This window comes from Schistocerca nitens, chromosome 11, assembly GCF_023898315.1.
Source record: "Schistocerca nitens isolate TAMUIC-IGC-003100 chromosome 11, iqSchNite1.1, whole genome shotgun sequence".
NCBI classification, from domain to species: Eukaryota; Metazoa; Arthropoda; class Insecta; order Orthoptera; family Acrididae; genus Schistocerca; species Schistocerca nitens.
Window position 1 is genome coordinate 19,631,399 of NC_064624.1, and position 16,326 is coordinate 19,647,724.

The 16,326-nt window shown below is 53.0% G+C and overlaps 2 protein-coding genes across 7 annotated transcripts in view; one reads left to right on the plus strand and one right to left on the minus strand.

Annotated features, from left to right (window-relative positions):
* The window catches only part of LOC126212891 (zinc finger protein 729-like), a 261,153-nt gene that overhangs the window by 167,554 nt on the left and 77,273 nt on the right, over positions 1-16,326 (minus strand). The window lies entirely within an intron of this gene.
* The window catches only part of LOC126213377 (treponemal membrane protein B-like), a 41,824-nt gene continuing 33,604 nt past the window's right edge, over positions 8,107-16,326 (plus strand). The window contains exon 1 of the mRNA XM_049941083.1: positions 8,107-8,214. Within this exon, the coding sequence (XP_049797040.1) occupies positions 8,107-8,214 (108 nt within the window). The remainder of the gene's footprint in view (positions 8,215-16,326) is intronic.

Below are 16,326 nucleotides of genomic sequence, written 5' to 3' on the forward strand. Positions count from 1 at the left end.
CGATGGAATGTATACAGTACAAAGAGAGAACGTGTATCCGGAAAGGGAAAGACGGACGGCGACAGCTTGAAAGGAAGTGTTTAAATGGATTGGGTGATAATGGAGAGTTTCATGGAGAAGAATCGTGAGTCCTCCATGTGCTGGAGTGCCTTCAACAGAGGGGAGATCAGATCGGACGGACTGAAAATGAGGGAGAACAAAGCGGTCATGGGGACGCAGCTTTGTTTCCTGAAGACAGAAGATGACCGGCGAGTAGGATCGTAAGAGGATCGACAATTCATCCCGATTGGCTCGAATACCGCGGATATTCCAGTGGATAATGGACATAGGGTGAACAGAAAATGGAGGAATGTGACCAAGGTCGCTGTCAACTCAACGACTACTCTGAGCTTGCGACCGACAGCATGGAATGGCATTCAGCCGAAGGGAGAAGATCCTGATCCATAGGTTGGTCAGGAGCAGCTCCTGCCACCAGCGATCGGCCGGTTGACCGGCCGCCAGCAGTGCACCGCGGCGATACAGAAGACTGCCGAGGGCGATTTCCGCCAGGTGGTGCTGTAGATGGGACAGGCCTTGGCGAAGAAGGAGAGGAACTGGGTTTCTTTGTAGCCTTCTTGGAAGTATGAGGTTTAGACAAAGGAGGAACCGATGGTTGGGAAGTTGCGGTACGTAAAAACTCTTCACGAGTATGCTCTTTTATCGAAGTCTTCGTGTCTGACTTTTGCGCTCGAGATTTAGCAGAACCCGACGAAGGGTGAGCCATAGAGTGGGCAGGCGAAAGTGGTGAGGTTGAACAGGCGATCTTTGCGCTGGCCCATCGGACGACCGTGGCACTAAAGGTGAGGTCGCAAGTCTGCGTGGCCGCCTCCTTTGTTGGCCGAGGAGAAGCAAGGACAGTGCTGTATTTTCCTGTCTGAGGCACGGTGGGCTGTCGACTGGCGAATAATTTTCGAGCAGCAAAGGTCGACACCTTTTCCTTCACTCTTATTTCCTGGATGAGATTTCGTCCTTAAAAACGGGGCAATCTCGAGAGGAAGCAGCGTGGTCACCCATACAGTTGATGCAGCGAGGGGATGGAGGTGGACAAGCACCCTCATGGGCATCCTTGCCACACGTAACACATTTGGCCGGATTGGAACAGGACTGGCTGGTGTGATTGAACCGCTGACACTGATAGTAACGCGCAGGGTTTGGGACGTAACGGCGAACGGAAATTATCTCATAGCCTGCTTTGATTTTCGATGGGAGTTGAACTTTGTCAAAAGTCAAGAAGACATTGCGGGTTGGAATGATGTTCGTGTCAACCCTTTTCATAACCCTATGAACAGCCGTTACGCCCTGGTCTGACAGGTAGTGCTGAATTTCTTCGTCAGACAGTCCATCGAGGGAGCGTGTATAAACGACTCCACGCGAGGAATTTAAGGTACGGTGCGGTTCCACCCGGACAGGGAAAGTGTGTAGTAGTGAGGTACGCAGCAATTTTTGTGCTTGGAGGGCACTGTGTGTTTCTAACAACAGGGTGCCATTCCGTAATCTGGAACAAGACTTTACACGACCTGCAATTGCGTCGACACCTTTCTGAATAATGAAAGGGTTGACTGTGGAGAAGTCGTGACCTTCGTCAGACCGAGAAACAACAAGGAACTGTGGCAACGATGGAAGAACTGACTGGTTGAGACTCAGTGAACTTACGTTTGTGAGCAGACATAGTGGAAGGTGAGGAAACCATTGCGGAAGAATCCCCCATGATTACCGGCGTCTCCGATGGCGCGCTCCTCCCTTGTGGGGGCCCTCTCTGAGGGCACTCCCGCCTTAGGTGATTGTTCACACCTCAGGTCACACCTCCCGACAAACGGACGGAGAGACCAATCGGCACTTTCGGAAGGTATCAGCTCGGGTAATCACCCCTCCCTGGGCCTGGCCGTTACCAGGGGGTACGTACGTGTCCTACCTGTCTACCTGGGGCGGGGAATTACGCGTTACCGACATGCACAGGGAGGAAAAAAGAGAAAGGGAAAGGAAAGAAGAGGGGTCTCAAACGCCGCAGCAGAGAAAAGGGCAAGGAGAAGAGGGAAGGAAAGGAGAAGGACAGAGGAAGGACGAAGACTTGCAAGTGTAGAAAGCAAGGAATTTGGAACAGTTTTGAACGTCCGTCTCCGGACATAGGCACAAACCATACCCCAGAGGGGGAGAAAGGGAAGGAAAGAGCCAGAGGTGAGGGGGGGGCGAAGATGGGGGACAGGGAAGGATGCAGAAAGGGAAGGTATGCAGCCCGGAAAGGAAGGAGGGCCACATTAGCTCGGGGTCCCGTGCTCGCTACGCACATGTCCACAAAAGAGTTGTGGACCCCCTGGGGGGAGAACTGTTCTTGCGGTGGAATAAGATGATGTCATATGCACAGGATGCAGGTTTTTTTTTTTTGTGGTTTTAGGGCGCACAACGTCAACGGTCATTAGCGCCCAGACTACTTTAGGAATGCACCGCGAGTCACAAGTTTAAAACAGCAACAAAATGGAGAACACGATGAAAGACATACTGACAGGCATAGGATTAAAAAAGAAAACAGCATAATCAAATGTCCTTTGAGAGGGTTGTCAAATTGATAAAATGAAGAACGCGAGCAGCTGCTCGTGGGTCATCCGCTAAAATGGCTTCTACAGTACATGGCAGGCCAATATCGAGACGTAGGGTGTTAAAATTCGGACACGACGTTAAAATGTGGCGGACCGTCAGCAATTGCCCACATGGGTAGAACGGCGCTGGCGCAGCCGTCAGCAGATGGCGATGGCTGAACCGGCAGTGGCCAATTCGCAACCGGGCCAAAACTACCTCCTCCCGCCGAGAAGGGCGTGAGGACGTCGTCCAAGCCACGGGTAGAGCTTTCAAGGCCCGAAGCTTGTTGTCTGAAAGTGCAGCCCAATCGGCGTGCCACAGCGAGACAATGCGCCGACAAATTACCCTGCTACAATCTGACGAAGGGACACCACAAGAAGCTGTCCGAGGCTGGAGGACCGCAGCCTTGGCCGCGGCATCTGCAGCTTCGTTCCCAGGGATACCGACATGGCCAGGAATCCACATAAAGCTAACCGGAGAACCGACGTCCACCAGCTGCTGAAGAGAGCGTTGGATCCGGTGCACGAAAGGGTGAACCGGGTACGGATCACCGAGGCTCTGGATAGCGCTCAGGGAATCGGAGCAGACGACATATGCAGAATGTCGGTGGCGGCAGATGTAAAGGACAGCCTGGTAGAGGGCAAAGAGCTCAGCTGTGAAGACCGAACAATGGCCATGGAGCCGATATTGGAAACTTTGTGCCCCGACAATAAAAGAACACCCGACCCCGTCATTGGTCTTAGAGCCATCTGTATAAATGAAGGTCATATTAATGAACGTCGAACGAAGTTCGACAAAACGGGAGTGGTAGACTGAATCGGGGGTAACCTCCTTCGGGAGTGAGCAGAGGTCAAGGTGGACGCGAACCTGAGCCTGGAGCCAAGGTGGCGTGTGGCTCTCGCCCACTCGAAAGGTGGCAGGGAGTGAAAAATGAAGGTGTTGAAGGAGGCGACGAAAGCGAACTCCAGGGGGTAGCAGGGCGGAGACATACAACCCGTATTGACTGTCGAGAGAGTCATCAAAAAAGGAACGATAAGATGGGTGGTCAGGCATTGCCAGTAGCCGACAGGCATACCGACAAAGCAGTATATCGCGCCGGTAGGTGAGTGGCAACTCACCAGCGTCAGCATGAAGACTCTCGACGGGACTAGTATAAAACGCTCCGATCGCAAGTCGTAAACCCCGATGTTGTATGGAGTTGAGGCGGCGTAAGATGGATGGCCTTGCAGAGGAGTATACGAAGCTCCCATAATCCAGCTTGGAGCGGACGATCGACCAATATAGGCGAAGGAGGACGGTTCGATCCGCTCCGCACGACATACCACTGAGAACACGGAGGACATTGAGAGAACGGGTACAACGGGCAGCCAAATAAGACACATGTGGAGACCAACTAAGTTTCCTGTCAAATGTAAGACCTAAAAGTTTTGTTGTCTCCACGAATGGGAGAGCAACGGGACCAAGTCGTAAAGACGGCGGGAGAAATTCTTTGTAGCGCCAGAAGTTAATACAGACCGTCTTCTCGGCAGAAAAACGGAAGCCATTGGCGACACTCCACGAGTAAAGACGGTCAAGAGAACGCTGAAGACAGCACTCCAGGAAACACGTACGCTGCGCGCTGCAATAGATGGTAAAATCGTCCACGAAAAGGGAGCCTGATACATCAGCTGGGAGGCAATCCATTATTGGATTGATCGCTATGGCGAAGAGAGCGACGCTCAAAACTGAGCCCTGTGGTACCCCATTCTCCTGGCGAAAGGTGTCTGATAGGACAGAACCCACACGTACCCTGAACTGTCGATCCATTAAAAAGGAACGAATAAAAAGAGGGAGGCGACCGCGAAGACCCCATGTATGCATGGTGCGGAGAATGCCCGCCCTCCAACAGGTGTCGTAAGCCTTCTCCAAATCAAAGAACACAGCCGCGGTCGGGCGCTTCCGCAAGAAGTTATTCATAATGAAGGTCGACAAGGTAACCAGATGGTCAACAGCAGACCGGCGCCTACGAAATCCACATTGTACATTGGTAAGTAGGCGTCGAGACTCGAGCAGCCAAACCAATCGAGAGTTAACCATTCGCTCCATCACTTTACAGACACAGCTGGTAAGCGAGATGGGTCGATAACTGGAGGGCAAGTGCTTGTCCTTCCCCGGCTTAGGAATCGGGACAACAATAGACTTGCGCCAGCATGCGGGAACATGTCCCTCAATCCAGATGCGATTGTAAGTACGAAGAAGAAAACCTTTACCCGCAGGAGAAAGGTTCTTCAGCATCTGAATATGAATAGAATCAGGCCCTGGAGCGGAGGACCGTGATCGGCCAAGTGCGGTTTCGAGTTCCCGCATGGTGAATGGGGTATTATAACTTTCACGATTCGAGGAGCGGAAGTTAGGTGGCCTAGCCTCCTCTGCCTGTTTGCGGGGGAGGAAGGCAGGGTGGTAATGAGCGGAGCTCGAAACCTCTGCGAAAAAGCGGCCGAAGGCATTGGAGACAGCCTCAGGGGCCACAAGGACGTCATTCGCGACCGTCAAGCCAGAAACTGGTGAGTGGACCTGAGTGCCAGATAGCCGGCGCAGGCTACCCCAGACAACAGAAGGAGTAAAACTGTTGAAGGTGCTTGTGAAAGCAGCCCAGCTGGCTTTCTTGCTTTCTTTAATAATACGACGACACTGTGCACGTAACCATTTATAAGTGATACAATTCGCCACTGTAGAGTGGCGGTTAAAGGCGCATAAAGCACGTCGACGAGCACATAGAGCGTCTCTACATGCTGCGGTCCACCAGGGGACCGGTACGCGACGTGGAGAAGAAGTAGGGTGAGGGATGGAATATTCAGCAGCAGAGAGAATGACTTCTGTGAGGTGTGCGACCTGACTATCGCCGCTTGTGAAGGTTTGATCCTGAAAGGTCGCCCTTGAAGAGAAGAGCCCCCAGTCTGCTTTGGAGATGTTCCAACTAGATGAGCACGGAGAGGGGGTATGCTGCAGGAGATGGATAACACACGGGAAGTGGTCGCTCGAATATGTATCAGAAAGAGCATACCACTCGAACCGGCGTGCAAGTTGGGGAGTACATATAGAGAGATCTAAATGGGAATAGGTGTGAGATGTATCCGAAAGAAAAGTAGGGGCGCCAGTATTGAGGCAGACGAGATTGAGCTGGTTGAAAAGGTCTGCTAACAGGGAGCCCCTCGGGCATGATGCTGGAGAGCCCCAAAGGGGATGGTGGGCATTGAAGTCTCCAGTTAACAAAAATGGTGCAGGTAGCTGAGCAATAAGGTGCATCATGTCTGCCCTGGTAACGGCAGACGACGATGGAGTGTAAACGGTACAAATGGAAAATGTAAAAGTGGGGAGAGTAATGCGGATGGCAACTGCCTGCAGGCCGGTGTGCAACGTGATGGGATCGTAGTAAATATCATCCCGGACCAGCAACATAACCCCTCCATGAGCTGGGATACCTACCACAGGGGGTAGGTCAAAACGCACAGAGGTGTAGTGTGCCAAGGCAATTTGATCGCATGGGCGTAGCTTCGTTTCCTGGAGGGCTACGACGAGCGGACGGTGCAAGCGAAGCAGCAACTTCAAGTCCTCTCGGTGGGAGCGAATGCTGCGAATATTCCAGTGAATAAGTGCCATCGTAAGAAAAAAGGAAGATGAAAGAAGGGGTCACCTCGAAGGCCGCTGAGGGCCTGGCTTCGAGCGAGCACTGCCGCCGCTATCAGTAGGCGGACAGTCATCGTCCACTGGGTCTATAGGTTCATCGGCCATCTTGGGAAGATGGCCGGGAGGGGGAGCTTCCTCCGCCGGTTAACGGCCAGATGTTCGGCTACCAGCGGTGCGGCCAGGCGAAAGGGATGACGGCCTGGGGCGGCAACCGCTGGGTGGCGCAGGAGAAGGAGAACTGTGCTTCCTATTAGCCTTCTTGGATGGTCGTTTGGTGGAAGTACCGGACGAAGGCTGGGAGGTCGAGGTACGTAGGAAGTCTGCACGGGACGGTTCCTTCTTGAAGGCCCGTGCATCTGACTTCTGGGTCTTCGTCTTAGCAGAAGCTGATGAAGCGGCTGGTGTCTGTGGGGTGATGGGACGAAGAGGAGACGTCGACCGTGCGATCTTAGCACTGGCCGAACGGACGACCGTGGTGCTGAAGGTCAGATCGCAGGTCTGGGTTGCCACCTCCCTGGTAGTCCGAGGAGAGGCGAGGACAGTACTGTATTTCCCCGCTGGGAGCAGCGTGGGCTTCCTACTAGCCAATAGCTTGCGAGCAGCCAAGGTGGACACTTTCTCTTTGACCCGAATTTCCTGGATACAGCGTTCTTCCTTATAGACAGGACAGTCGCGGGAGGATGCAGCATGGTCACCCTGACAGTTCACACAACGAGGAGACGGAGGTGGACAGTCACCCTCATGGGCATCCCTGCCACAAGTGACACATTTAGCCGCATTGGAACAAGATTGGCGAGTGTGATTGAAACGCTGACACTGGTAGCAGCGCGTAGGTGTCGGGACATAGGGGCGAACAGAAATAACCTCGTAGCCCGCTTTGATGCGCGATGGCAGCTGAACACTATCGAAGGTCAAAAAAAGTGTCCGGGTCGGTACAAGGTCATTGTTGACCTTTTTCATGACCCTATGGACAGCCGTCACGCCCTGCTCAGCGAGGAAAGATTGAATCTCCTCGTCAGTCAAACCGTCGAGGGATCTAGTGTAGACCACACCACGAGACGAATTCAAAGTTCGGTGAGCCTCCACCCGGACAGGGAATGTGTACAGGAGTGTGGCCCGAAGCAGTTTTTGTGCCTGAAAGGCGCTCTCAGTTTCGAGTAATAAGGTACCGTTACGCAACCTGGTACAGGATTTGACAGATCCGGCTATGGCATCGACGCCCTTCTGGATAACGAAAGGGTTGACAGAGGAAAAATCCTTTCCGTCCTCAGATCGAGAAACGACGAGGAACTGTGGGGCAGGCGGTAGTACTTTTGTCACTGGTAGCTGGTCACGTTTCCGTTTTTGGGCAGAAGTCGAGAGAGATGGAGTGAAATCCATTGCGGAGAAATCCCCCATGATTGCCAGCGTCTCCGATGGCGCGCTCCTTCCTTGTGGGGACCCTCTCAGAGGGCACTCCCGCCTTAGGTGAATGTTTACACCTCAGGTCACACCTCCCGAGAAACAGACGGAGGGACCAATCGGCATGGTCAGAAGGTATCAGCTCAGGCAATCACCCCTCCCCGGGCCTGGCCTTTACCAGGGGGTACGCGCGTGCCTTACATGTCTACCCAGGGCGGGGAATTACGCATTACCCCGTCACCGGCTACGCGTGCGAACGCGTGGGTCGGCCTTCAGGCGCGCACAGGGAGGAAGGAAGAAGAGGAAAAAAGGAGAGAGAGAGAGAGAGAGAGAGAGAGAGAGAGAGAGAGAGAGAGAGAGAGAGAGAGAGAGAACAGTGTCTCAAACGCCGAGGCGGAGACCAGAGAAGGCAAGGAGAAGAAGGCAATGAGAAGGCAAGGAGAAGAAGGCAAGGAGAAGAAGGCAATGAGAAGGCAAGGAGAAGGCAAGGAGAAGAAGGCAATGAGAAGGCAAGTAGAAGAAGGCAATGAGAAGGCAAGGAGAAGAAGGCAATGAGAAGGCAAGGAGAAGAAGGCAATGAGAAGGCAAGGAGAAGAAGGCAATGAGAAGGCAAGGAGATTATGCAGGGGAAAGAGTAAGGAAGACAGTGAGGTGGAGAAGAGCAAAGAAAGGAACCAACCAAAGAAAGGAAGAAACGAGAAGTGAAAAAGCAAAATGACCGCAAATAGAGGTCGTGGAACCGTCTGTCTCCGGACGCAGGCGCTAACTACCCCCTTGAGGGGGAGGGACTCCTTTTAGTCGCCTCTTACGACAGGCAGGAATACCTCGGGCCTATTCTTACCCCGGACCCGCAGGGGGACAGGATGCAGGTGTTCAAATTTTCTCTCAGCTTGAGTGTAGGTCAGTCTAGCCAGGGTCTTTTACTCCATGAATTTCCTTCCTTTCTGGAGAATCCTGCAGTAGGCAAGCAAGGCGAATGGTGCTCTCCGTAGTTGACACAGATGTGAGTGGTGTCCGCAATTTTGGCATGTGACATGGGAAGTACAGCGGGAAGACATGGCCGAACTTCCAGCACTTAAAGCATCACATCGGGGAGGGATATAGGGCTTCACACCACACCAGGGAGGGGAACAATTTGGGGTCTTACTTCTGTGCACTGAATTGAGCTCGTGATCGCTTAGAGATGGCTGGTGTTTCACCGCCAGCAAGAGATGATGGACTACGCTTCATCGCATGTCATCTGCCCTGATGTCACCCACTCCGACTAGGGGTCCACCCCATGGGCGCCACCCAGCCACAGAAAAGGACACCTGGCAGGATGGTCATTGCCGGGAGTCCCAATGCCCCAGGGGGACGGGCATCTACCCCTTGGCATACGTGGGGAGTTACTGGCGTAGGTACATGGCGGCACCACCACAACGGATTGGCTACCATGCTGCATATCAGGTGCAAAGAAGTCCATGGTCATCGTCGACGAAGAAATCGACACTGCATACAGCATGGTGGAAAACGCACCCAGGAAGGTGTCCTCAACCAAGAGATGGAGAATGGGCAGGATTGCAATGCAACAACGAGACAGTGAGCTGAAGATCTCAATGCACGATGGAAATGCTGCAACTTTTAAGGCACCCTTCCCCAATTGGCTCACTCTTCGGGAAAACTTTGAAGAATGGAGGTCAAACCCTACAGGGGACCATCACATAAAGGCTGAAATGTGTGAAATTCCTTTTAGTCACCTCTTACGACAGGCAGGAATACCTCGGGCCTATTCTAGCCCCCGTACCCACAGGGGGGAGAGATACCACTGGATTGGGCGATTTAAGTACTGCAAGTAACACAAAACAAATGAGTGATGCAATGCAGATACTGGTTCTATGCACTACGCAGTTAATAAAGCATATAAATTTGTGTGATAAAACACGAATGTGCAAAAAATACTGGTTTGAAGCTAAATAATAATAATAATAATAATAAAACTGTAACTATAATAGTAGGCCATGTCGCGAAAATTTACTTAGAGCAATTGATAAATAATTTGCTCACTTGTGACAAACAACAATGCATAAGGATGTCAAGTCATGCATTAAAAAAGTCCCTGTTGTGAGCCAGTTTAAGTATTAATGCTGATGACTAGAGAAAACTTGCAAATAAGATTCTAACTAACACTATGTGCTTTCCTTGCAGGAAATGTGAAGACGTTGCAGCAGCAGTAATCTGGCGTCAACATAATGCTGTTCAATCAAACCTACTGATTGAATACCAGTGAGTGTCATCATGTCAGTGTTAATGTAATAACGAATAGGGAGTTCCAAGTGACAGTACTTGAAAATCATCAATTTAGTGATGCCAAAGCAATATTCTCCTTGGATGGTTGGTTGGTTTGGGGGATTAAAGGGACCAGACTGCGACGGTCATCGGTCCCTTTTTCCAAAAAATTAAAACCACCCAAAGAGAAGAAAAACGAACAGCAGGAAAAACGTCAGACGACACAGGACAAGAAATACTCCTACAGAGATCAGACAAGACAAAATCACACAGAGTGTGATGGTGGTTGGCCGACCATAGAGATAAAAAGGAAAAGCCAACCACCGAGAACACATTAAAAACTCAGCGTAAAATCGTAGGCCAATGGCCAGAATCAACACAAAAGAACAGAACAAACACTCAGAGTAAACGATAAAAACCCCCTGCCCGAATAAAACTTAAAACTAAGCCAGCCATAACAGGGTCATCAGATAAAAGGGCAGGGAGCGTATCAGGCAGCGCAAATGTCTGCCTGACCACAGCTAATAGGGGGCAGGCCAACAAAATGTGGGCCACTGTCAAAGCCGCCCCGCAGCGACATAGAGGAGGGTCCTCCCGGCGCAGTAAAAAACTGTGTGTCAGCCGGGAGTGGCCAATGCGGAGCCGACAAAGGATGACAGTCCCTGCGGTTGGCTTGCAAGGATGACCGCCACACAGTCGTCGTCTCCTTAATGGCACGGAGTTTATTGGGCGTGATCCGATCGCGCCATTCAGCGTCCCAAAGCGCAAAAACTTTTCGGCGGAGGACTGCACGCAAATCAGTCTCTGGGAGGCCAACATCCAGAGATGGTTTACTCGTGGCCTCTTTCGCCAGGCGGTCAACATGTTCATTGCCCGGGATACCGACATGACCGGGCGTCCACACAAAGACCACAGAGCGGCCGCAACGCACAAGAGTATGCAGGGACTCATGGATAGCCATCACCAGACGAGAACGAGGAAAACACTGGTCGAGAGCTCGTAAACCGCTCAGGGAATCGCTACAGATAACGAAGGACTCACCTGAGCAGGAGCGGATATACTCTAGGGCACGAAAGATGGCGACCAGCTCAGCAGTGTAAACGCTGCAGCCATCCTGCAAGGAACGTTGTTCGAAATGGTCCCCTAGAGTGAACGCATACCCGACACGACCAGCAACCATCGAACTGTCAGTGTAAACAATGCCAGAGCCCTGATACGTGGCCAAGATGGAATAAAAGCGGCGGCGGAAGGCCTCTGGAGGGACTGAGTCCTTCGGGTCCTGTGCCAAGTCAAGCCGAAGGCAAGGGCGAGGAACACACCATGGGGGTGTATGCAAAGTGGCCCAGAAAGGAGGTGGAACAGTGAAAACCTGAAGCCCAGAGAGAAGCTCTTTGACGCGGACCGCGATTGTACAACCAGACCGGGGCCGACGTTCTGGCAGATGGACGACCGATCGCGGGAACAGGAGACGATAGTTTGGATGCCCGGGCAAGCTTAGAACATGGGCAGCATAAGCGGCCAGCAAACGTTGGCGTCGTAACCGCAGTGGAGGGACACCTGCCTCCACTAGTACGCTGTCCACAGGGCTGGTGCGGAAAGCACCAGTGGCAAGGCGTATCCCGCTGTGGAGAATTGGGTCCAGCACCCGTAACGCAGATGGGGACGCTGAGCCATAAGCCAGGCTCCCATAATCCAGACGGGACTGGATTAACGCCTGGTAGAGCCGCAACAGGGTAGATCGGTTGGCGCCCCAGCGGGTGTGGCTCAAGCATCTCAGAGCGTTTAGATGCCGCCAACACGTCTGTTTAAGCTGCCGGATATGAGGCAGCCAAGTCAACCGGGCATCGAAAACCACCCCCAAAAACCTGTGGGTCTCCACCACAGCAAGAAGTTCGTTGTCAAGAGAAAGCCGCGGCTCAGGATGGACCGTTCGGCGCCGGCAGAAATGCATAACGCAGGTCTTGGCAGCCGAAAACTGAAAACCATGCGCTGCAGCCAAAGACTGCGCCTTGCGGATTGCGCCCTGTAGCTGACGTTCAGCAGCTGCAATGCCAGTAGAGCTGTAATAAAGGCAGAAGTCGTCAGCATACAGGGAAGCAGAGACAGAATTTCCCACGGCCGCAGCGAGGCCGTTAATGGCTATTAGAAACAGGCAGACACTTAAAACAAATCCCTGTGGCACACCGTTCTCCTGGACGTGGGAGGAACTATATGAGGCTGCGACTTGCACGCGGAAGGTACGATACGACAGGAAATTGCGGATAAAGATCGGCAGAGGGCCCCGAAGACCCCATCCATGAAGCGTAGAAAGGATGTGATGACGCCATGTCGTATCGTAAGCCTTCCGCATGTCGAAAAAGACAGCGACCAGGTTCTGACGGCGGGCAAAGGCAGTACGGATGGCCGACTCCAGGCTCACCAGATTTTCGGCGGCGGAGCGGCCTTTACGGAACCCACCCTGAGACGGAGCCAGAAGGCCCCGAGACTCCAGTACCCAATGCAAGCGCCAGCTCACCATCCGTTCGAGAAGCTTGCAAAGAACGTTGGTGAGGCTAATGGGGCGGTAGCTGTCCACCTCCAAAGGGCTCTTGCCCGGTTTCAAAACGGGGATGACAATACTCTCCCGCCATTGCGACGGAAACTCACCCTCGACCCAGAGACGGTTGTACAGGTCGAGGAGGCGTCGCTTGCAGTCCACTGAAAGGTGTTTCAGCATCTCACAGTGGATGCTATCTGGCCCGGGAGCAGTATCAGGGCAAGCGGCAAGGGCACTGTGAAATTCCCACTCACTGAATGGAGCATTGTAGCATTCAGAAGTGTGGGTGTGAAAAGAAAGGCTCCGACGTTCCATCCGCTCTTTAATGGAGCGGAAGGCCTGGGGGTAATTCGCAGAAGCGGAACTCATAGCAAAATGCTCTGCTAAGTGGTTTGCAATGACGTCGGAGTCAGTACAAACTGCTCCATTCAGTGAGAGCGCAGGGACGCTGACAGGTGTCTGATAGCCGTAGACGCGTCGAATCTTGGCCCAGACCTGCGATGGAGTGACATGGAGGCCAATGGTGGACACATACCGCTCCCAGCACTCCTGCTTGCTTTGGCAGATAAGGCGGCGGGCCCGCCCATGCAGCCGTTTGAAGATGAGCAGGTGTTCAATGTAGGGATGTCGCTTGTGACGCTGTAGCGCCCGCCGGCGATCTGTAATCGCTGCAGCGATCTCAGGCGACCACCAAGGCACAGTCCGCCGCCGAGGGGACCCAGAGGAGCGGGGAATGGCAGATTCGGCGGCAGTAACGATGCCGGTGGTGACCAATTGAACCACCGCATCAATGTCATCATTAGAGAGAGGCTCAAGAGTGGCAGTGGAGGAGAACAAGTCCCAGTCAGCCTTATTCATAGCCCATCTGCTAGGGCGCCCAGAAGAGTGACGCTGTGGTAGTGACAGAAAGATCGGAAAGTGGTCACTACCACACAGGTCGTCATGCACACTCCATTGGACAGACGGTAAGAGGTTAGGGCTACAGATTGAAAGGTCAATGGCGGAGGAGGTGCCATGCGCCACACTGAAGTGTGTGAAGGCACCATCATTTAACAGCGAGAGATCGAGCTGCGACAATAAATGCTCAATGATGGCGCCTCGACCTGTTGCCACTGACCCACCCCACAGAGGGTTATGGGCGTTGAAGTCGCCCAATAGCAAGAAAGGTGGCGGCAATTGGGCGACCAGTGCAGCCAGGACATGCTGCGAGACATCACCATCGGGTGGAATGTAAAGACTGCAGACGGTAACAGCCTGTGGCGTCCATACCCGTACAGCGACAGACTCTAAAGGTGTCTGGAGAAGGACAGACTCGCTGTGCAAAGTGTGAAGGACATATATGCAGACGCCACCAGACACCCTTTCATAAGCTGCTCGGTTCTTATAATAACCCCGATAGCCACGGAGGGCGGGGGTTCGCATTGCTGGAAACCAAGTTTCCTGGAGAGCAATGCAGAAGAAAGGGTGAAGGCTGATAAGTTGGCGGAGCTCAGCTAGATGGTGGAAGAAAACGCTCCAGTTCCACTGGAGGATGGTATTGTCCATGGCTGAGAAAGGCGTGACGGGACTGGGAAGGCGGATTACGCCACTGGGTCACCTGCTGCCTCCAATTGAGCACCTGTGCTAGTGCTATCCATGGCATCTGAGGGACCGGCGAGGATCTCCACCTCATCCTCAGATGCAGAGCTTTTAGGTAGCGGTGGAGTAGGTGCCACCGCAAGTGTCTTGGACTTACGGGTCTTCAAAGTCGTTTTCTCTCGCTGTTCCTTTGGTTGCCGTTGGTGAGAGGGCTTATTGGAGTCAGTCTCTGGGACCGAAGAGGATCGCGAAGCCCGTCGACCAGCGACCTGTGGCTTCTTCAGCCACTGGCTGGTGTCTGCTGTGCTGCTGGTAGGAACCTGGGAAGGGAGTGACACAAGGGATCCCTTCCGAGCGAGAGAATCCGAAGAAGACTTACGCTTCCCTGGCTTAGAAGTGGGGACTGGTGTCCCCGATGGTTTAGTGGGTGCTGCTCCCGAGGTAGATGGTGTGGGAGCAACAGCGAGAGAAGGGGCCCCCATTGTCAAGGGGGCAGGTGAGGTCCTCTGATTCTGAGAGCTGACTGTATAACTTGCAGCTGAAGGAGCTGGAGCAGGAGTGACAGTGGAGGCATAAGATGACATCATGCGCACGGGATGTAGCCGTTCAAATTTCCGCTTAGCCTCAGTGCAAGTCAGTCGGTCGGTCCAGGGTCTTATATTCCATGATTTTGCGTTCTTTCTGTAAGACACTGCAGTCCGGCGAGCAAGGGGAATGAGGCTCTCCACAGTTGACACAGACGGGAGGCGGAGCGCATGGACTATCGGGATGAGATGGGCGTCCACAATCTCGACATGTGAGGCTAGAAGTACAGCGAGAGGACATGTGACCGAACTTCCAGCACTTAAAGCACCGCATCGGGGGAGGGATATAGGGTTTGACATCACACCGGTAGACCATCACCTTGACCTTCTCTGGTAAGATATCACCTTCGAAGGCCAAGATGAAGGCACCGGTAGCTACCTGATTCTCCCTCGGACCCCGATGAACACGCCGGACGAAATGTACACCTCGTCGCTCTAATGGCGCGCAGCTCGTCATCGGACTGTAAAAGGAGATCGCGGTGAAAAATAATTCCCTGGACCATATTTAAGCTTTTATGGGGGGTGATAGTAACAGAAACATCCCCCAACTTCGTACAAGCGAGCAAGGCTCGTGACTGGGCAGAGGATGCCGTTTTTATTAAGACTGACCCTGACCGCATCTTGGACAAGCCCTCCACCTCCCCGAACTTGTCCTCTAAATGTTCGACAAAGAACTGAGGCTTCACAGACACAAACAATTCCCCGTCAGCTCTGGTACAGACGAGATATCGGGGCGAATACCTGTCACTCTCATTCATAGCCTTTCGTTCCTCCCATGGTGTGGCGAGGGAGGGGAACGATTTGGGGTCATAAACGTTACCTTTAAAATGGGCCCTCGAACGCTTAGAGACTGCTGGTGGCTGGCCACCAGCAAGAGAAGATGTGCCACGCTTCATTGCATGTCATCCACCCTGATGCCACCTACTCCGACCAAGGGCCCTCCCCACGGGCGCCACCCAGCCACAGCAAAGGCCACCTGGCAGGATGGCCATTGCCGGGAGTCCCGATGCCCCAGGGAGATGGGCATCTACTCCTTGGCATACGTGGGGAGTTAACGGCGCAGGCATCAGTAGAGCGATCCCTGCGTTGTCAGGGGGCTACAACCAAGAGGGTACATGGCGGCCCCACCACAACGGAATGGCTACCGTGCTGGATGTTAGGTGACATGTGGTCCATGGTCACCGTCAGTGCAGAAAGTGGCCCTGCACATCGCTTGGCAGAAAGTGCACGCAGGAGCGTATCCATGCCCATGAGATGTAGAGCGGGCAGGACCGCAACGCAACGACGAAAAAGCTGGCGAAAGTTCTCAACGCAAGATGGACACAGTGCACCAAGTAAGGCGCCCTTCCCCAATCGGCTCGCTCTTCGGAAAAATTTTGAGATATGGAGGTCAAACCCGACAGGGGACCATCACATAAGGCCGAAACGTTGGAGACTCCTTTTAGTCGCCTCTTACGACAGGCAGGAATACCGCGGGCCGATTCTTACCCCCGAACCCGCAGGGGGATCTCCTTGGATGAATGACATTGACTATGCAGTGTGTCAAAGCAGATTTCAGCCTTGTTCCACAGAAAAGTTTGTTCCACAGAAAAGTTTGTTCCACAGAAAAGTTTGTTCCACAGAAAAGTTTGTTCCACAGAAAAGTTTGTTCCACAGAAAAGTTTGTTCCACAGAAAAGTTTGT